Source organism: Narcine bancroftii, chromosome 1 (assembly GCF_036971445.1).
Source record: "Narcine bancroftii isolate sNarBan1 chromosome 1, sNarBan1.hap1, whole genome shotgun sequence".
NCBI classification, from domain to species: Eukaryota; Metazoa; Chordata; class Chondrichthyes; order Torpediniformes; family Narcinidae; genus Narcine; species Narcine bancroftii.
Genome location: NC_091469.1, coordinates 320,500,428 through 320,522,570, shown reverse-complemented (window position 1 = coordinate 320,522,570; position 22,143 = coordinate 320,500,428). Strand labels below are relative to the sequence as shown.

The window sequence follows — 22,143 nt, the reverse complement described above, 5'->3', positions numbered from 1 at the left end:
ACCTCCTCTGGACCGTCTCCAAAGCCAGTATATCCTTCCACAAATATGGAGACCAGAACTGGACACAGTACTCCAGGTGCGGTCTCACCAGTACCTTGTACAGTTGCAACATTACCTCCCTACTCCTGAATTCAATTCCTCTAGCGATGAAGGCCAACATTCCATTTGCCTTCTTAATAACCTGCTGCACCTGCAACCTAACTTTTTATGATTCATGCACAAGCACTCCCAAGTCCCTCTGCACAACAGCATGCTGTAGTTTTTCACCCTTTAAATAATATTCAGCTCTTATTTTCCTTGCCAAATTGGATAACCTCACACTTACTAACATTGTACTCCATCTGCCAGACCTTTGCCCACTCATCCAGCTTAACTATATCCCTCTGCAGGCTCTCCACATCCTCATTATAATTGCATGTATGACATGCACTACCCAACCAAGGAGCTAACTGGAGGAATGCCACCTAATGTGTTGATTCTGCACTCTCCAACCAGACTTTTTTAGCATCAACTTCTCCATTTTCCATGAAACCTCTTACCTGAGTCTTGTTCCCTATCCCTCTGTTTCCTTCCCTCCAGCTTCCCACCTCCCTTCCCTCTCCATTCAGAGAGCTACCCACTTCCCCAATCGCTTGTCAGCCATTTCTTCTTCTGCCCTTTCACCCGTATCCACCTATGACCTCTTGCTTGTTGGCCTGTACTCCTCCCTCTGCTTCCCTCCTCTTCTCTCCTCTCCCACCCTTTTTCATTCAGGTGCTTGCCTGCTATTTGCTCACCCCTTGTTGAAGGGCTCGGGTCGGTGTGTTGGCCATATCCCTTTGCTTCCTATAGACGTTGCGTGATTTGCTGTGTTCTCCAGCACTTTAGTGCATGGAAAAGCAAGTAATAGACACTCAGAAGATCAAACTGAGTCCTTTAGGACTATCGACCACTTGGAACCTCAGAGCACCACAACACCAAAAAAAGGCCCTTCGCGTCTATGCTGAACTATTTTTGCCCCTCTTCCCGTTGACCTGCACCCAGACCATATCCCTTCATACCCCTCCTGTCCACGTACCTGTCCAAAGTTTTCTTAAATGTCAAGATTTAGCCTGCATCTGCCAATTCAATTTGCAGCTCATTCCACACTCTCTGTGTTAACAAGTTCCCCCCTTAAGTGTCTCCCCTTTCACCCTTAACTCATGTCCTCAGTGGGAAAAGCCTGGTTGCATTTATTCTACCTATATACCCATCACAATTATCTATACCTCCATCAAATCTCCCCTCATTCTTCTGCATAATTCTTCCACTGGGATGTAGAGTAGTGGAGCAACATTGTGATAAAGAATTTACGATTGGTTCCCAGAAACAGGGCTATGGCTTGAAAACTGAGCAACTTATTTTAAGATTCTATTTTCCCTAAGGGAGAGGGTGCTGTCGAAATCTCAGTGGAAGAGGAATTATCAGAAAATAATCGCTGGAGTGAAAACAAAAGAGGAGCTGTTGGTAGAGGCTTGATGCTGCTCCCGGAGTTGAAAAATCCATAAATAGGAATTGGGTTTAAAAAGTGATAGTAGTAATTATCTGTTGGTTTTCAGATTTGAGGGTGACAGGCAGTTGTGTTCCCCAGAGGCCAGTGATTGGGCCACTTTTATTTTGCTCTAACAGTGCTTCAGAGCAAGCTCTACATGTAATGAATGGTTTTACTGAAGGCTCAAACTCCAAGGGGATCTGTATGTTCAACTTAAACTTGACAGCTCACACATGTCTTGTGGAAATATAGAGCGACCAAGGCATCCAGCAATTGGATTGCCACAGCGGAATTATTATTCTCAATTGGATTATACAAGATTGGATTTTGCTTCATCTGAGTCAAGAGCATATTATGCACAAGTGACAGTGAAGGTGGATTTGCAGGAAAGCTATGGGATGGATAAAAGATTAGCTGGCTGGCAGAAGGCAAATCGTGGGAATAAAGGGGGCCTTTTTTTTGGCTGCTGGTGACTTTCTGCGGGGTCCACCAATTTTTACATGCATAAACGATTTAGTTGGCAAAATTGGTGGCTTTGTGGCCAAGTTGTGAGACAAAGGAGGAGAGGGAAGGGGGGGGGGGGGGGAGAAGGAGAAGAAGTAGGGAGTTCTGCAGAGGATCTCGGATAAGTGTGGAAAATAGGCGGCAGGATTGAGACCAATTCGGTGGGGCAGGAGCACCCAGACGCGATGGGTCTGCCGGGACTATTGGGTTTGTGGATCTTGGGTAGGAGGTAGAAACGGGCGGTACGGGAAGCAATAAGGTTGGAGGCCACACCGGGGAGCTGACCAGAAATGATGAGTTCGGAGATGGTGCGTGATACAGTGGTTTGATGAGTTTTGGTGGGGTCCTGTTGGAGGGGGAAGTAAGAGGAGATGTCTTGAGAGTCGTCGTTTAGCCTCGGCCAGATAGTGCACCAGAGGTCAGAGAATAGGAATATAATGTAGGAAAGAATGTAGTCATACACTCTGGTAGAAGAAATAGACTATTTTCTAAATTGAGAGAGAATTCAGAAAGCAGAGGTCCAAAGGGAGTCTGAGTGCAGGATTCCCTGAAGACAGACTTACAGTTTGAATTCAGTAGTTAGGAAGGCAAATGTCAGCATTAATTTCAAGTGGACGAGAATATAAAGGCAAATATTTAATGCTGAACATTTACAAGACATTGATTAGACCACAGTTGGAATATTGGGAGTAGTTTTGAGCCCTGATTTCAAAGGAAGGATGTGCTGGCTTTGAAGGGGGCTCAGAAAAGATTTGTGTCATTGGTCCCAAGGGTGAACGGGATTATTAATTTGAGGATCATTTGTTGGGTCTGGGCCTGTACTCACTGGGGTTTTGAGGGATAGGGGGGAAACTCATTGAAGCTGAATATTGAATCTATAGAACTTGTTGCCGCAGTCAGCTGTGGAGGCTTTGTATCTGAAGTGAAGGTTGATCGGTGCTTGGTCAGTAAGAGCAGAAAAGGCGATGGGGAGGAGGTAGGAGGATTTGAATGGCAGGGCTGATTCAATGGGTTGAATGTCCTTAGTTCTGCTCCTCAGTCTAATGATCCTGAACATGAAGACTTGTCATTACATCTAAGCCTTAAATCTGAGAGGGACTTATCTTGAGACCACTACAGCAACATCCTGACCAGCATTGTAAAGTCAACAGAATTATTTATTCAGATGCAATAGGTGATGCAAGGAGCTACATTGTCCAGTTCCAGGGTGAACAGCAATGGATGTACGCAGGAACAAGAATCTCTGGGTTGTATGTGATCTCATGTATGTACTCTGACAATAAATCGGGACTTTGAACTTGTAGCGATGCCATGATTTTGCAGCAAACTTTGTTCAAAAGTTATGATGTGAGTTATTGATGTCTCCTGTTAAATCTCAGCTCCAGATAACCTGGAAATATAGACTGATTTGTAAGTGACAGATGCTGTAGCAGCTTCTGAAGTAAAACATGAATCAGAAGCTGAACTTGAGAGAAGTATTGCAGCATGATGCGAGACTTCTGAAGCTTTTTTGAACCAACGTCACTCAAGGAAATCTCAGAAAGTTGGAAACCCTGCTGAAACTCTAACAGCAAAAGTATTCAAAGGAAAAGGCATCTTTTGTTTGTACAGGAACTAGCTCAGATCATTGTTATTTTTATTTGGGGAAAATAAAAACGAGAAATGGACCTGAGGGTGTTTCTACATGAGAAATGATCATGTGAGCAACCAAATTGGTTCTTGAGTAGTTTGAGAAGACCCGTAGATAGAATTTGTGTTGTTTTTCCAATACCTAGTCGCTGTCCACTCTTATCCTGCCTCTTGTTCTGGAGCTTCAGTCTGGTACAATGTATAGAAGGAAGATGTCCAAGAACCAAAAACAACAGCTCTGAAATCCACTGCCAGTAAAGATGGTGGAACCAGAATCAATCAGAATTTATTGTCATGAACAAGTCACAAAATTTGGTGTTTTGTGGCAGTATCGTAGTGCAGACATTCATATAAACCACCTACCAACAATAAATTAAAAAAAAACAAAATAGTGCACGAAAAGTCAAGCAGTGTCTTTGCTTCATTGAATGGAATCAGATGGCAGTGGGGAAGAAGCTGTCCTTGGGCCACGGAATGCTCATCCTTAAGCTCCTGTACTTTTGAACTTTTTGCCTGATGGTAGCAGAGTGGTGGTAGTCTTTGAGGATAGAAGTTATTTTTATTAAGACACCGCCTCTTGTCGATGTCCTCGATGGAGTGAAATCTGGTGCCTGTGATGTCGTGGGCCGAATTAACAACCCCCTGGAGTTTTTTCTTGTCCTGAGCATTGGCACCTCCGTACCAGACGGTGATGCAACCAGCCAGATGCTCTCCACGGTTCACCGTAGAAGTTTTCAAGAGTCGCCAGTGACACATGAAATCTCCACAGACACCTCACAAAGTAGTATAGCCGCTGGCAAGACTTCTTTGTGATTGCATCAACATGGAGGCTCCAGGAGATCCTCAGAGATGTTAACATGCAGGAATTGGAAGTTCTTGACCCTCTCCACTACTGAGCCCTCGATGAAGACTGGGTCGTTCCACTGACTTCCTTCTGAAGTCCACATCATCTCCTTGGTTTTGCTGATAAGGGTTGTTGTCGTTACACCATTCAACGAGCTAATCTATCCCCCTCCTGTATGCTTCCTCATTGCCATTTGTGATTCTGCCAACAAGTGTGGTGTCATCGGCAAACTTGTAGATAACATTGGAATTATGCCTGGCTGCACAGTCATGGGTGTCTAATGAGTAGAGCAGTGGGCTCAGCACGTATCCTTGGGGTGTGCCATCAAAGAAGAGTTGACCCAAAATGAGAATAAATCTCAGGCCATAAGCAAAAGTGCAAGAGAATGGATAAAGATGCCTTGGAATGATAAGTTGCCGCCATCTACCATCAGACTCCTAAGCAACAAACTCAGTCTGATTCATTTAAGAACATTATTTATTCCTGAATATATTTCCTCAGTTTGTTTACATTTATTTTTATATTTACATTTCTCCATTTTGTACAAGTGCCTTTTCTTGTGTGCAGTTTTCTGCACTACCGATAAGTAGAAATTCTGCCTAGCCCACATGAGAAAGAATCTCAGGGTTGTATGTGATGTCATGTATGTACTCTGACAATAAATCTGACCTCTGAGCTGTGTTGTCAAGATTCCATGATTTTGTAGCAAACTTTGTTCAGAGTTATGATACGAGTTATTGATGTCTCCTGTTTGTACCGAAAAGCATAACCTTCCAGGGGCTCAGCTACTCCTTGAATTGCCACAGACTTCAGATTATGTAAGCTGGCAGTAATCTTTTTCAGCAAATTCATCATGGCATTTGCAGTGTTTCCAGACTAACTTGCAACTTTAAATATGACAAATAAAATAAATGGTAGGCTTAAAGGGAAGATGCAAGGGAAATGGCCACATTCATGAATATATATATTTAAAAAGTCCATTATCTTCCAGCGGTATCATGTCAAGTCATGTATGGAGCCCATTATTTTCACAGTCCCACAGTGTTTTCAACTCTTGTCACTTGGAGAGTGAATTGAGTTTCTTTAAATCAGCAGACCATAAAGTTTTGTCAAGGCTTTAAATTTGATTCATTTGTATGACGGTACCCTGGTTAGTTTTACAAAATAACCTTTTGCTTGATAAATCTACCGTGTCAGGCACCGTTTAGGACCTCGCCAGGATAAATGGGATTCTCTGCTCAAGGTGAAAACATGTTTCCAGAGTTATTTTCTAATGACGCCCACATCCATGTGTTCAAATCAGTGGGCATTCATGAATATTTTTATTTGTTTGCCTTCACAGATGTTGAGTCTTTCTGTGAAAAGGGGATTCCATCTCTCTGAATTTGCAGCCAATCACCTATCAGTTGCTGTGAGATCCAAGCTAATTTCAGCTGCAATTTTGGAATAAATATGAAGGCATTTTGTCTCAATAAAACGAAATAAAAGGTAGAATTTATTAAACTAGTGATGTGGAAAGACTGGAAGGTCAGTTCGAGGCATGGTCGAGGCAATTAGACTGGTGGCATACAAGGGGAAGCTGTATAAACTTCTAGCATACAAGGATCTGTGCTGGAGCCTCCATGTTGATGCAGTCGCAAAGAAGGCTCGCCAGCGGCTATACGTTGCGAGGTTTTTGAAAAGATTCAGTACGTCACTGACAACTCTCAAAATCTCCACATTGAGAGTATTCTATCTGGTTGCATCACTGTCTGGTACAGAGGTGCCAGTGCTCAGGACAAGAAAAGAAATCTCCAGAGGGTTGTGACATTATGGGCACCAGACCTGACTTCACCAAGGTGGTGTCTTAAGAAAGAGCCTCTATCCTCAAGGACCCCCATTGCCCAGGCCATGTCCTCTTCACTCTGCTACCATCAGGGGAAAAGGTACCGGAGCCTGAAGACGAGGACAGCTTCTTCCCCGCTGCCATCAGATTCCGGAATGATCAATGAACCACAGATACTGAATTACTTTGACTTTTCGTGCAGTTCTGTTTCTTTCTCTACGGTGATTTATAGGAATGTCTGCACTGTGATGTTGCCGCCAAACAATGAATTGTGAGATTTATTCATAACAATAAATTCTGATTCTGAAGTGGTGGGTTTGTCAAGTGAATTTAGATGAAGAAGGATGTGCTGAGGCCTCCCACGTGAACCAGTTGCGGTGAATGATTTTTACATAGTAGGGGAATTAAGGGATATGGGGGAAAAAGCAGGTAGCTGGAGATGAGCCGGTCATCAGATCAGCCATTGAGTGGCAGAGTTGGTTCGATGGGCCGTATGGCCTACACCTTCTCCTGTTTCTTCTGTATGCAATAGATGGGCTAGTTCCTCTGGTCACTGAAAAAGTAAAGAGGAGATTTGAAACCAACAGAAATGGGAAGGAGATGAGTTTTAAAATCAGTGGTGTTCTGATGATCAGGAACGCACGACCAGAAATTGGAATCTGCTCAAAAAGGAGAAGCTTGCTTCTCATGATGAAGAATCAAGAGCATGAGATGGAATAGCTCTTTAAAAGCACTACCATATTTTGCATCCTTCTGTGTGGAATCATTCAGGCAACACCTTTCTAGTGCCAGTGATTGGGACTGGGGTTCAAATCCTGCGCTGTCTGTAAGGAGTTTGTGCATTCTTCCCTGCATGGATTTTCCCTCGGGGGAATCCAATTTCCTCCTCTGGTTCAAAAAGCTAATGGGGTATAAATTGGGCGGCATGGGCTCGTGGGTCGAAAGGGCCAGTTATCGTGCTGTGTTCTAATAAGAGAAGTGCAATTTTTACATGTTGTCGGTAAATGGTTGCATGTTTTTTTTCATTGCTTTTTGGCCTTTACATTCATGATCTAATATCTCTTTTCAAAATTCCAAATATTAGCCTCCTGGGTACACTGATCCCGGAGGTCAGAACATGAGAGATCCATTTCAACTGAAAAGTATTCTCTAATTGTTATTCTGACTAACAAATCTTGGCTCCAATGGAATGAAGAGCTGATCAACAAAAACGATTTCCTTGCAAACTCACCCACGACGACGTCCATGAATTATTTTATTCTGGGTTCGATACAGCCACCGACAAGGAGTTTGTACATTCACTCCATGTCCGTGTGGATTTTTCCCCCAACATTCAAGACCTACAGGGTTAGTAGGGCCATAATTGGCCTTATGGGTGCATTTTGGTAGTGTGGGCTGGAAGGGCCTGTTACCGTGCTGTATCTCTGAAATTAAAATAAAGAAACATCATTGTCCCAGGCTTTCTCCAAAGGGCACACCAGGTCTGGTTTCCATGATCAGCGCCTGAAATAACAGTAAAGATGGAGATCTACTTGATGTGCAATGAACCTGAGGTGATTGGTGAATTAAAGGTCATGAAACCCTTGGGAAGTGGTGGTCATAACATGATAGGGTTCACTTTCAAATTTGAAAAGGAGAAGCTGCTATTTTAGTGGAACAAAGGAAATTATAGTGGGATGAGAGAGGAACTGGCCCAAGTTGACTGGGAAAGTAAGCTAGATGGAAGGACACCAGAACAGAATTGGATAATATTTCTACAAGAAAGTGCAGGATAGATATATTCCAAGAAAAAAGAAAATTATGAATGGGAAAATGGCACAAACGTGGGTAACAATATTTATTGTCATATCGCGTGCCACTTGGAGGGGAACCTGCATTTGCCAGCATTCCCATGCCCCTGAATCTTTGAACCTTCTTGGTGGTAGAGTTTCTGGATTTGGGAGATGATTCTTGAGAAGCTTGGCTGCAGTCTATGCATGACGTTGTATAGATGGTGCGTGCTGCGACTCTGTGCAGTGTGGATGGAGGGAATGGCTGGTAAATGAGAAACCAATCTGCCTTGTCCTGAGTTTCTTGAGAGTTGTACTCATCCAGTCAAGTGGAGGGTATTGCTTCAGAGTCCTAATGATTGTGAAAAAGTCAAGCACTGTCAGGAAGCGAGTCACTTGCTGCAAGATACCCAACCTCCAAACTGTTCTTGTCGTCTTATAATTTACCAATCTGCAAGTGGCCATTCCCAGAATTTTGCTGAAGGAGCCTCTGCAATGGGATTCTAGTCGAGAGAGCAAGGTAGACTCATCTTGGAAATGATCATTTTTTTTTGGCAGCCCATGTGAGGCACAAATCTTTCTTGCTTCTTCCCAGCCTACACCGGACCATGGTATTGGTGTTGTGGCATTGGAGGCTTGGACTGCTTCGGGTGCTAAGAAGTTATGAATAAAATTGAACATTATGCATCACCTGCAAAATTTCCCACTTCTGAACCGGAAGGAAGGTCATCAATGAAGTAGTTGAAGGGAGTTGAGAAAGGCTTATTGACTTAAATTGGGCTCCCAGCAAAGCACATTGGCTTAAAACAGAGCAGCCCCATCGTTCGCATTCTCTCTATCTTTAAATCCTTGTACTCCCAAAACCTATTCTCTCTTGCATTTACTTTTGTCACTTTTGTGCACAGATCATTGATGTTTTGGGTAACCCTTTAGCATGGCAACACATCTATGAGATAAGAGCGTAAACAGGAGCAACCAAAGAAAATCCATGTGATACAGAGCCCGAGGTCAGGATCCGACCCAAGTCTCTGGACCCGTGAGGCAGCAGCATCAACTACTCAGCCACTCTGCTGCCCATGTCTGAGAATTAGATGCTGATGCCTAACACCATTAACGATGGGAATGTTTTCAAACTCTACTCCACCCATTAGTTGGCCACCACCATTCATGACTAGACACTGCAGGACTGCAGAGCTTGGATCTAATCTGTTGGCTGTGCCTTCCATGTGTTTTAGTGTGAGTGTCATTATTTGTGCTGCTTCAATGGGCTGGCACCTTGTTGTTTGGTAGGCTTGGTGGTGTTCCTGGCAATTTCTTCTGCATTACTCCTTGACACCAGTTTCATCTTCTGGTTCGTCTCTAATGGTGGGATGAGGAACGTGTTGAACCATGAAACCACAGATTCCAGTGGTGTACCTTTCTGCTGATGGTCCACAATGCCCCAGCTTTAGGCTGCCAGCCCATCCCATTTACAACTGCTGTAAGTTTATTTTTTTATGTAGACATACAGCACGGTAGCAGTCCATTTCAACCCACAAGTCCGTGCCACCCAATTAACCTACACCCCTGGTCCGTTTCAAATGGAGGGAATTATTGACAGCGCCTCTAACGGTACATTTTGAGATGTGCTGCTCAATACAGAGGGACAGCTGAGGCAGTAAATCAAGAGCAGGTTACCTTGTACAAATATGATCTGATGCCATGAATAGCAGGCGGGGGTCAATGTCCAAGGGATGCCTCCTCTTACAGATCTGCCAGCTGGTGCAACAGCACGGCACAGACACCAGTGTGATGATGGTGGGGCCTATTACATTGTCTTTCAGGTCCGATTCATTATTACTGTTGCTTGGTTGTTCTTTAAATAGTTCCCCTCAATGTTTGAGGAATAGCTTGAGGCAGGAGCAACTTTGCTACATCTGAATTTGATACTGAAATCAATGCCAAGTGGCCCATCCGTTTCTATTTCAACATAGATTGGGAGGTACGGACTCGTGGGCCGAAATGGCCTGTTACCGTGCTGTGTGTCTAAATTTATAGCGAATCACATATCAAAGAGTAGTTAAGTCAACTGGATTGGAGAATTTGGGGTCGCCTATCAGCTGGGTAAATATGGCAGACTTCATCTTCTGAAGGACGTTAGTTTACTACATGAGTTGCTTTTGTGGTCATCCTAACCACCTTTCTGTTTTAAAAAAAAAATCCAGATTTTGAACTCCAGGCCCTCTATTGTTAGTCTCAACCTCGGCATAATCTGTCTGATAATTTCTCAAAAAAACACTCCAGAGGGTTGTTAACTCAGCCTGTGACATCATGGGCACCAGGCTTCACCCCATCCAGGACGTCGACAAGAGGCGGTGATTTGAAAGCAGCCTCTATCCTCAGTGACCACCCAGACCGCGCTCTCTTCACTATGCTACCATCAGGGGGGGGGGGGGAGGGGGGGGGAAAGCACAGGAGCCTGAGGATGAGTACTCAGTGGCACAAGGACAGCTTCTTCCCCGCTGCCATCAGATTCCTGAATGATCGGTGAACCACAGATGCTGCCTGGCTTTGACTTTTCGTGCACTATTTTTTATTTATTGTTGTAAGGTGGTTTATATTGACTGTGACACTGCCACAAAACAACAAATTTTGTGACTCGTTCATGGCAACAAATTCTGATTCCGAATCTGATTCTAATTAAATCGCACTGGCACCATCATACCCTAGATTCTGTAGTATTGTTGGATCTCAGCCATTCCACTGAAATTTAAGGCAGAGTGCATGTGGACCAAATGGAACTGCATGCTAGGGGCAAGAAGACAGATTTACAGTCCTCTAACACAAATCTTGGTAAGTGCTTCTCTGACTGCAGGCATCAACAGGAAAGGCTTCTGCCTCACCCAACTCCAAAACCCATGAATCTTAATACATTTTAAAAAAGCATAAAATCAAATAGGCAGTTTTCAAATTATCTTACCATGTCTTCCCTCATCTTGCCTGATGTAGCACAGAAGGGGGACATTTAACCTCTTGTGCTTCTCAATAAATGAGAAAATAAATGAAGGTATTGTTTGCCTTCTAATGTTTTTCCACTCACGTTTTACCCAAATACACATCTTAATATATTTACTGGATATTGTGTTGTTCTTGTCATCAGAAATTACTGCAGACAAATCAGTGCTTTTTTGTTCAGGTTCTGTCATTCACACAGTGGAGGGAGATTGGTCATACTCCCTGCTCCTTACAATAGCCAGTTAGTGTGCTATCAGTTCCAGGTTCAGATGCTTGTGCTCGAAGAGTGGGAGAAAACCATGTAAAATTTTAATTTACAGGAAGTTTGCATTAAAAAAAGTTAAAAAAAAAACCCTGTTATCCAGAATTCAAGCAACCGGCAAATAAAATCACAGGTTAAAAAAAATAAGTTTAAAATTGGTCCCCTTTAGTGGTTAGTTCTCTGATCATGCAGCCCGCAATCTCAAGCAACTGGAAAATTCTCTTATCCTATCCCTATGGATGCTGGATACCAGGGGGGTTTCACTGCAGACAGATTTGTGACAGAGAGCAGTGATGATTCATTCCATTAATTTTCTCTCCCTCTCAGTGAGGAAATCTTACGCTGGATGCTAAAGTTCTTAAATTGCGAAGAATGTATAAATTATTGAAATTGATGGATATAAAATCAATATCTTGGTGGTGCAAGATAAGACATTAAGGAAGTGAATATAGTCTTGATCAAATTGAAACGCAACGCGGGTGAAAAAAATCGAGATCTCTTTTCCTGTTGCTCTCCAGTTGCATTGGGTAGGTCTGCAACATTTGCTTAAACTTGTTCTGTAAGCATTAATACACACACACACACACACACACACACACACACACACAAGTTTAGACATACAGCACTGTAACAGGCCATTTCAGCCCATGAGTCCATGGCACCCAATTAACCTACACTCCCCCCCAGTACATTTCAAAACCAGAGCGCCATGGGAAAACCCAGGCAGACATGGGTGATTTGAACCCTAGTCCCGATCGCTGGCGCTGTAAAGTCACTAACCACGCCACCCTACGTAAATGTGCATGTTCTCTTTAGTCAAAGGAAAAATCTCTCAGGGAATCGCTCCCTTCCATTGTCATTCAAAAAAGAGAGCGTTGTTTCCACAGGGCAAATTCTTCAGTTCAAGACAATTTTTCATGAATTGTCATCCCAGCCTTGCATAAAGAAGTTTGACTTCAAATTCTGACCATCTCGTCCTTGCACAACTCCAATGGTGACAAGATTGCTGTGGGAGTCTCAAAACTAAATGTGCAAGAATGAGAATTAGGGAGCTTGTCCTGATTGTAATTGACTTTCTTTTATGCATCAATATTTGATCAATTCAGAGGAGTCACGTGATGGAGTAGTGGCCGGTAGGAAAATACCAGCCCTCTGCAGAAAAGAAGGAAAAAAGTGAAGAAAAAGCAAAGCCCCAGACACACAAATCACAACAAATAAAAAATAAAAGTGTGGAGAAAATGGCAACTAAGAAATAAAAGCCAAAAACAACGGGAAGGAAAGAAGAAAGAAAGATGCCAGAAGAGAAAGGTGAAGGCCTTACATGCACGAAAAAGCAGGGACCCGCCGTGGAAAGAGGAGCCCACTCCCTGAGGTTAGTGGAGACCCAGGAGGGTCACGATCCACCAACCACAGGACTGCAAAAATGGCTCACGGAGCCAAACAGGGGTGCACAACTGCGCACGACAAGGAGGACACCGACGGGAGGGGGGACCAGCTGTGGAGTGAAATTCCACAGCAGGAACAGCTGAGAGAGGCCCGACAACAGGGCTTCCAGCTGGAAGATAAAGAAAGCAACGGGAATGGGAGGGGTGAGAAAGAAAAAAGGAAACTAGAGACACAACAGATAACCAACCCAGAAGAAGAGGACCAACATCAAGACACCATGGAAAAAAAATACCCAACAAACTGAGACAAGCAGCTCAACAAGAAAGTCAGAAGAGAAATAGAAGACACAAACCCAAGAGCAGATACAGAAGGAGAAGAAGAAGAACACCAAGCTCTGCACAGAGGAATAGGAGGTAAAATAAATGGACAGCACATAGATTTAAAAAAATTTCAAGAAGAAATGAAAGCATTAAAAGAATGGCTGACACAAGAATTTAGTGAAATGAAAAGAAAAATGCAAAGTACAGAAGAAAACGTGAGTAGAATAGAGCTGGTCATAACAGATGTAGGGAAAGGATTAGAAAATGTGGAAGAACGTGTAATGGCGGTAGAAATGGAAGTGAATGACTTAAAAAGAAAATTGGAAGAAAGTGACAAAAAAGTTAAAGAAACACAGGAGTTTTTAGCTCAGAAGATGGATATAATGGAAAACTATAGTAGGTGAAACAATATAAAGATAGAGGGCCTTAAGGAAGATGAAGAAGGCAAAGATATGAAAGAATTCATAAAAGAATGGATCCCAAAAGTCCTGGGAATGCCAGAAATGCAGGAAGGAATGGAAATAGAAAGGGCACACAGAACATTAGCCCCAAAACAAAAACAGTCACAACAAAAACCAAGATCCGTTTTAGTAAAATTTCTAAGATACATGACAAGAGAAAATATATTGGAGAAAGCAATGAATAAAATTAGAGAAGACAAAAACCACTGGAATACAAAGGTCAACAAATTATTTTCTACCTACCCAGACATAAGTTTTGAGCTCCTGAATAAGAGGAAGCAGTTTAACGCAGCAAAATCGATCCTATGGAAGAAAGGCTATAAATTTATGTTAAGATATCCAGCGGTGCTTAAAATAGTTATCCTGGGGCAGCAAAGCAGACTATTCTTGGATCCGGAGAAAGCATGAGAATTTGCAGAATGCCTGCAAGACAGAAAGAGAGATGAAGAAATGTAACAAGAACAAAGAACGATGACAAACTACATACAAAGAAGTAAAAATAATGTATAAGTAAGAACTAAAGGAGGGAAGAAAAGGGAAGTAAGGGAGAAGGGGGGGGGAAGAGGAGGGGTTAAAAATCATAATAATAATAATAAATAAATATAAAAGAAAAAGAGAAGAAAAGAGGGGGAGCTTTGTTGTAATGTGAAAATAAAAGTCTTTTCTGGAGGGGGTTGGGTGGGAGAGAATAACAGTCACTGCGAAATCACTTGACACTTGTGAACGGGTACACAGTCTGAATGGAGAGGGGAGTTGTGGTTGCCCGACAAGGGCCAAGGGGCGACTCAGAAAAGCGGGGGGGGGGGGGGTGGGGACACTTGTGGTTAAGGGAATTTTAGATGTGGGACTAGTTGAAATATTTTATGTTTTAGAAGTGTTGTCATACAGTGCGTTCAAAAAAAGAAAACTGAGAAATGGAAATGGGGAAAAGGGGAAAGGTCGTGGTGAGGAAGCAGAAATGATATGTAAACAAAGTATGAGATGGACATGTTGAACTATATGACTATAAATATTAATGGAATACATAACCAAATAAAAAGGAAGAGGCTATTAAATTTACTGAAAAAAGAAAAAAATTGATATAGCATTTGTGTAGACAAACTGGATGAAGCACAAAAAAGATTTATTATGATAGCCTTAGCTGTAGCAAAAAAATTGCATAATGTCAACTTGGAAATCAGAAGAGAGCCTGAGAGTACAGCAATGGTACATAGAAATGAATAAATATATTCCATTGGAAAAAATAACATATAATTAAAAAAATAAAGTCACATTATTTGAACAAATTTGGGAACCGTACATGGAACACAACAGAGAGGGCTTACCGCGGACCTCCTCCCCCTAAAAAGATAGAGTGAGAAGAAGACGAAATTAGCTGACCCAGTGTGTAAAAATAGATGACACAATGTTCTTGTTTATTTTCATTGTGTGATGACATTGTTTAATGGTTTTATTGTATTGTATATGTTGAATGGGTTTGGAGGGGTGTAGGAAGGAGGGAGGGGAGAAAACGACTGTGTATATTCAAGAGGGAATTGTTTGTGTGTATTTTGGTTAATATGGTTCATAGTGTGAAAAATAAAAAAAAATTAAAAAAATATTTGTTCAATTTAGCAGTACCCTGTTTACAGAGATTGGCCTGGTTTTATGGAATTCAGTGGGTGCTCTGAGCTGAGTGATTGTCCACGTTGATGCTTTCTTGTTGCTGAGGTTCTACTTCAGTTCCTGAGATAATTAATCATCACCTGAGCAAGCTTTGCTCATCAAAACTCCATAACAATTGTTAGGTACTGCTGAAATTACCTTTGCGGTTGAAGATACCACAAAAATTGGAAGTCTGAGCTCCAAGACTGCTATTTCAACAGCAGTTTTTCTGAAAGTTCAAAATCTAAAATTTAAATACAGTTATACAGCAGGGTAACAGGCTCTTCCAACACACGAGCCCGTGCCGCACAAATGTGCCAATTAACCTACAAACCCTGTATGTTTTGGAAGAGTGGGAGAAAACTGGAGCCTGCAAAGAAAACCCATGCAGGCACTGGGAGGGCATACAAATTCCTTACAAATGGCGCCAGATTTGAACCCAGGCTGCTAGCACTCTAATAGAGTTGCGCTAAATTCTAAACAGCTGTTCTCGCTGCTGCCATCAGAAAAAAGGTGTAGCCACCACAAGACTCACACCACCAGGTTCAAGAACAGCTGCTACCCCTCCACCATCAGACTCCTTAACAGCAAACTCAATCAGAGACTCATTTAAGGACTCTTACTTGTGCACTTACTGCATAGTCAATTTGTTTACCTTTCTTTATTTGTTTACATATATACATACCTTCTTGTGCACAGTTTTAGCACTACCAGTAAGTGGTGATTCTGCCTTGTCTGCGGGAAAAAGGAATCTCAGGGTTGTATGTGATGCCATGTATGAATTCTGACTATAAATCTGAACTTTGAACTTGAAAACGTGCCACCAAATTTCAGTTCAATTCCATTTAATTCAGTTTAATGCAATCCAGTGTGATTTCTGATTGTTGTCTGGACGTTTTTGCAAATCTTCAGACTATGGTAGAGGTAAAGAGCAGCATTACAGCTGCCAGATCCATTCGAGGCAGCTGCTTGTATCAAACAGATTAGCACCAATCATTTACCATAGGCACTTAACTATAATTTTTAAACTAAACAATTGGATTCTAATTTGCCATTGGAGTACTATCTTTATCAGTTTATAGAGTTTACTGATTTCTGCCAATGAGAGCTCTTTAAGGACATTTAACTTGCCAGAAGTGGAGACTGGGTCAGCTTAACCCAGATGATTCCATCAACTTTTAAATTTTTTAGTGGTATATTTATTTATTTAGACCTACAGCATGGGGCCGCGAGCCCATGCCGCCCAATTGACCTACAGCCCCAGTATGTTTTTGAAAGGGTGGGAGGAATCCGGAGTCCCTGGATAAAAACCACGCAGACATGGGGAGAATGTACGAGCGCCTTACAGACAGTGAAGGATTAGAACCCCGATCCCGATCACTAGCACCTACAACAGTGTTGTGCCAACCGTGCGTAGCATAGTTCGGTTGTATTATGGAACAAACAGCAATATTTGACACTTATAAACTACTTTAATTTGAGCATGTCTTCAAATCCCAGTTCAGGCTGTTGAGATGCAGAGGGAGTTTGCATGATTGAATCATAGGAAATTACTTGCTTCAACCTCAAAAGAACATTGCAACGTAAGTCTGTTGTGATTCACAATTAGGAAATTCATTGGCAAAGATTTATTTCCAGATAAGGCTACCTGAGTGAATGAATCCTATGGTACAATTTTGATCTCACCGCCTGAATTAGAGAAAATGAATTGACTAACTGCTCTAAATGTTCACTGTATTTTTTTCACGCTATTGAGGAAAACCATTTACTTCCTCACCTTTGCAGCACGATTGGTGTAGCAGTTAGTGCATTGCCTTGACGGCACCAGCGATCAGGACCAGGTTTCGAATCCTGTGCTCCGATTTCCTCCCACCATTCAAAACGAACCGTAGGTTAATGAGATGTAAATGGGGCAGCACAGACTCGTGGGCTGAAATGGCCTGTTACTGTGCTGTATGTCTAAATCCAAAAATCGTAAATTTGCCCAGCCCTCATAATGCACAAATGCTGAAAAAAAAGTTCAATTTTAGGACCTGTAAGTAGTGCAGAATGAGAGCGATTCAGATTCAGAGCAGGAAACTAAATTTCAAGTGTTGCAGAATTGAAAGGCCATCTTGCATTGAGGAAGATTTGACAGATGGAAACCCCAAGTGAGAATAAACAGGGACATCTCCGATGGGTCACCAAAAGTGATGCCTGAATTCAAGAACTCATAATCCACATCACCAATCTCCCTGATTGTGATGAAATTGTGTTATTAATCTTCAGGTATAGAAAATTCAATATATATTTATATTTTTAGTAAAGTAATTTTATGGGTTTGGACACTGGAACACATAGACATTTGATCACACTCAGAGAGAAGCCATTTTTGGAATCACAAAGTCTGGTAGGCAACCCCAATAAAACTAGAAGTGTTTGTTCTTTGAAATATCTAGGATAATGGGGTTGCTCAAAGAGGACATCTAATTAAACAAAAGACTCTTTGCTGGTTTACCTATGTTGTTAAAATGGAAACACAGTTGGCATCTGGTCCAACAAAACAAGTGGTTAGCTGACAGATCGGAAGCATTGGCTCGTAAAACTTTTGGAAGAGATAAACTGCAAAGACAGCAATTATGTCATGTCACATGATTAAAAACACTTGGAACCAGAGACATTTGAAACCAGAAGTTGTTGCCTTGCCATCCTGTATCCTGAAGATACTGTAACCAGAAAGGTACTGTTATATGTTACTCCTGGTCAAAGAAGAACACAGAATAAATTGCTTTTGAAAGAGAATGACCACTTCTGACTCTCTCTTTAAAAGAGAGAGAGCAGTCTTGCTGTGTCCATTTCTACATGGGCACTTCATCTTACCCTTGTCTGGGTTTGTGAATTCATTTGTGTAGAGATCACAAGCACTGAAACCTCCATCCAAGAGTGGGAAATCATTCGTATGAAGAAACAATTCTCCAAAAGCTACAAGAATCATGTGAGGTTTGAGAATCTGATGCCTCACACCTGCTCCAGAATTGCTGTTGAGAAACAATGTAAAGAATCTGAGTTTCAAAACAAAACGGACTGAACTTATAAAAAGTGATTCTTTATTCAATCATGCCTGGACTGCAATGGTTTTGCCACACACACACACACACACACACACACGTGTACATAGTGGGGTTAAGTAAGAAGTATTGTTATTCATAGTTATTAATAAAAATTATTGTTTTGAAAATCCTGTGGCCTTGGTGAATTGCTGCTGGTTTCGTGCATAACACTGACATGTAACACTTCCAAGTAGGAATGTTAAAAGTGAAAAGGGTGCAAGAAGAGGTTAGAGACCAGTGGGGAAAGAACATGGCAGATGGAGTACAATGGATGGATCTCCATCCTACACCGTGACTCATCTTTTCACATTATTCAGCTAGCAAGTCCTGCCATCAGCAAATTTGTAGATTGAATTGGAGCTAAACTTGGCTATAAGCCAACCATCATTGATTGAATAATATTATCACAGAAGTGGCAAAAAAAAAACAAACTGAGGAAAAAGTCTCACATCGCCCCTAATAGGCAGTGATCTAGAACAGCCGCTCTTGACTTTTTTTTTCCAGCTACGGCCCACCCAAGGACTCTGATCAAAGTTTATGGGACCCCTTCCCTGTGAAGCAGTCACGTTTTGCTTTCTTCTGTGCTCCTTTCCTACCGACTACATAAAATATATATATTTATGTAACATGAGGTGAAAACAAGACTTTTTCTAAAATGTACTGTGGACCCCAGGGGGGCCATAGGTCCCCTGTTGAGATTGGCTGACTAGATTCTAGCAAGAATTGTTTTCATGGATTTTCTTTTAGGCTGCTTTTTAGAAGAGATTTAAAAAGAGGATCAATTTTGGATGCTCTCCTCATCTCTCTGTTGAAAATCTTCTTTGTGGCATCTCAGTGAGTTTATCCAGCAAGTTGTTGACTGATAATGATGGGATTAGAGCAGGGAAAGTGTCTGGGGGCATTAGCAGTTCCAAAGCAGGGAAGGAAAAGAAGGCTGAGGTTCCTGCTACTAATGACCACCATCCTGAGAAATGTGGTGGAACGGGGAAACATGCTGGAAGATGAATTGTCATCTCCGCCAGCAGGACATCTCTGTCCGTAACTCCTGGCCAATTCTGCTTCCCTGATCGTCAGCACTCTACTATTGAAGATCATGCCTTCAGTCACCTTGATCATTAGCTGTAAAAGGCCTTGCTTCTTTTCATTTTATAATGCATCTTTTAAACCTGTCACTGGCCAAGCTTCAGCTGAAATAGCCTAATACAGTAAAAAAAAATACCCTTGTATCTGGAACTCAAGCAACCAGCAGTCTCAAACATCCAGCAAAAAAATGAGTAATTTTAAAATAAATAAATAAATAAATAAATAGATAGATATAAACAGGTAAAAAATACTTAGGTTTAAAGTTGTAATAGTAAACATTTTCTGAAATAACACACAAACCTTGAAGATGGGAGCAAATATTCACCCAGTGGAGGGCCTTGGTTGTGATTTGCTCGTAGCAGCTGTTTGAATCAAGTTGTGTGAAACAGCGATGACGACGCCCAGGATGAAGAGCTGGTTGATGCCTCTTGCCGTTGGGGTGACTCTCTTAAAGTGTCTCCTTATCCCTGCTTAGTAAGAGTCGCCCCAGTCAGAGTCTTTATCTGTAAACTTGGGGGAGGGGGGGTGTTAATTATCTACAATATTATTGTTCTTCTTCTGGGTGGCTCCATGGATGGGGAGGAACTTGCAGATGCAGCGACGGTTAAATGTTTTCAAAGAATGCGACTGAAAATAAAGTAAAATGCATTAAGGTTTATATATTTATACAAGTTCATTTTGTATAGTTTTATTGTCTTTTCAACTGCTTATTTTTAATGCAGATGTATTAGTTAGGCATTGAAAGCATAAGTCTCAAGCAACCAGAAAATATACTTATCTGGCATCTACCAATCCCCAAAGGTGCTGGATATCAGGGGTTTTCCTGTATGTCCCTGTGTAGCTTAGTATTGAATTTAATGTCAAGATTAAGTGACATTGCATACGTTACACTGCTAGTGCTATTTAAATGCCATTGGTTCTTTTACTCTCATTTTAATCTGACTGCTATTTTAAATCATGGGATCTATTCACATTGATTCATATTACTTTTGTCTTTTGTCTCTGCAGTTCAACAGAGGATTCCTTTCGCTGGCACATACAAGGTAAGTCTTCCTCATTTCAATATCCTTCATCAGAAGGGGTTAAATCTGGAAAACCTGCCTGGTTGGCCTTGAGAAATAGAGAGGAATTGCGGACAAAGTTACATTATGTAGCATTGTTTGACGTTTATGTGCAGATTGGCCACCCAGAGTTAGTTTCAGACTAAGCAAGTTTTTCATGTGGAGTTCTGGCCCGTGACATTGCCCACTCTTCTTCTGATTGACCATTCAGGCCCGAGACGTTTGATGCTGCTCATTCAGCTGAGTTCCTCCAGCAGATTGTTCTCTGTTCCAGTTTCCAGAACTAGAGACTCTGTAGTGGAAGAGGTCTGTGTGCATTCGGTGGAAGAATATGCCTGCTAATACTGAGTATCTTCAATTAGCAGCTTATCTCGTCATACAGAAAAATTGGTTTCAGTTCCAAGAAATACTTTTAGGATGTAATTGGACGACTTGGTATTGAGTTAATTTCTCAGAGTAAGTTTTCAAATGTATTATTTTCTCAGAGCACCAGAATATGGCAAGGGGTTTTTAATTGCTGTGCCTTTCCATCTTCTTTCTGTTTTACAACGGCACGTACAAACCTCAGATGCACAGAAAGGAGCGGATGATGAAATTGCCAGTGGCTTGGAGCTGGTGGACTCCTGCCTAAGGTCCTTGCAAGAATCGGGTATACTGGACCATCACGAATACTCTTCCAGTGAAGGTGAAGCTCTCTTAATCTAATACTTATTCTTGTTTGATCAGCTGAATGAGTTGTTAAGTACCCATCTCACTCACACAAATGAGTGCAGGAGTCACATTCCTGAAAGTTGCAGGGCTTGAGTTGGGAAATGACATGAAGTCATTCTTGTGCATGCTGCTTTGATGACAAGTCCTCTGACTGCTCTCAAATGTCTCTGAACAGGGCCTAGTCTTCTCTCCCAGAGTGCCTCGCAGATCAATGCCAACCCAGAAGGGTCCTACCAGTACTCGGGCAATTACCACAGCAACCAGACACTCTCCCGTGGCGACTCAACAACATCACAGCCCTCTGGGAGGGCCTCAAGTGGTCAGGTTGGAGCTGGAGTTGGCATCCATAGCTATGTGCAGGTACATCGTATATGTTAAATAGTCAGGATAAAGTGAACTATTTTGTAACCCCGTAAAAATACACCCTTCTCACTGTAGTAACTGTAGTGAACCACTGTGAGGTGTATGTATATGTATATGTGAGTGTGTGAACTGTTTCCTGAGATGGTGGAAGGCATCAGTAAGTAAAGTCTCTTTTGTTATTTGAATCTTGCATTTCTAAATTATTTAAGAAGCCTCCCAAGTAACACAGAGACATAACAATATAATTCTGTGACAGTGATGTGAACTTGGTAAGAATCTGAAAATTCTATGAGGAAAAACCATGTATTAAAAAGTGAGTTTCACACTCTCAGAGTCAGAGCCAGAATTTGTTCTCATGAACCGGTCTCAAAATTCATGGGTTTGCAGCAACATCATCAAAGTGCAAACAAACATATAAACCAACTTACAGCAATAAATTAAAACAGGGCACGAAAAGTCAAAGTCAGGCCGTGTCTGTGGTTCATTGATCATTCAGGAATCTGATGGCAGTGGGGAAGAAGCTGTCCTTGTGCCGCTGAGTGCTCATCTTTAGGCTCCTGCACCCTTTTCCCCTGATGGTAACAGAGTGAACAGGGCCTGGCCTGGGTGGTGGGGGTCCTTGAGGACAGAGGCTGCATTTTTAATTCATCGCCTCTTGTAGACATCCTCAATTGAGTGGAGTCTGGTG

General features: G+C 42.0%; 1 protein-coding gene and 1 long non-coding RNA gene across 15 annotated transcripts in view; one reads left to right on the top strand and one right to left on the bottom strand.

The window, feature by feature from the left end:
- The window catches only part of ctnnd2b (catenin (cadherin-associated protein), delta 2b), a 1,542,927-nt gene that overhangs the window by 1,145,668 nt on the left and 375,116 nt on the right, over window positions 1-22,143 (top strand). For all 13 annotated transcript variants that reach the window (XM_069906986.1, XM_069906993.1, XM_069907003.1 and 10 more), the window contains 3 exons: window positions 20,329-20,363; window positions 20,950-21,066; window positions 21,268-21,452. In XM_069906986.1, the coding sequence (XP_069763087.1) occupies window positions 20,329-20,363; window positions 20,950-21,066; window positions 21,268-21,452 (337 nt within the window). The remainder of the gene's footprint in view (window positions 1-20,328; window positions 20,364-20,949; window positions 21,067-21,267; window positions 21,453-22,143) is intronic.
- The window catches only part of LOC138747719 (uncharacterized), a 54,274-nt gene that overhangs the window by 12,931 nt on the left and 19,200 nt on the right, over window positions 1-22,143 (bottom strand). The window contains exons 2-3 of one of the 2 annotated variants that reach the window (XR_011347644.1): window positions 19,621-19,947; window positions 18,008-18,165 (exon numbers count right to left, since the gene is read on the bottom strand). This is a non-coding gene — a long non-coding RNA (uncharacterized lncRNA). Of the gene's footprint in view, window positions 1-16,024; window positions 18,166-19,620; window positions 19,948-22,143 lie in introns of those variants that run through there. The other variant, XR_011347643.1, reaches the window with a different exon arrangement.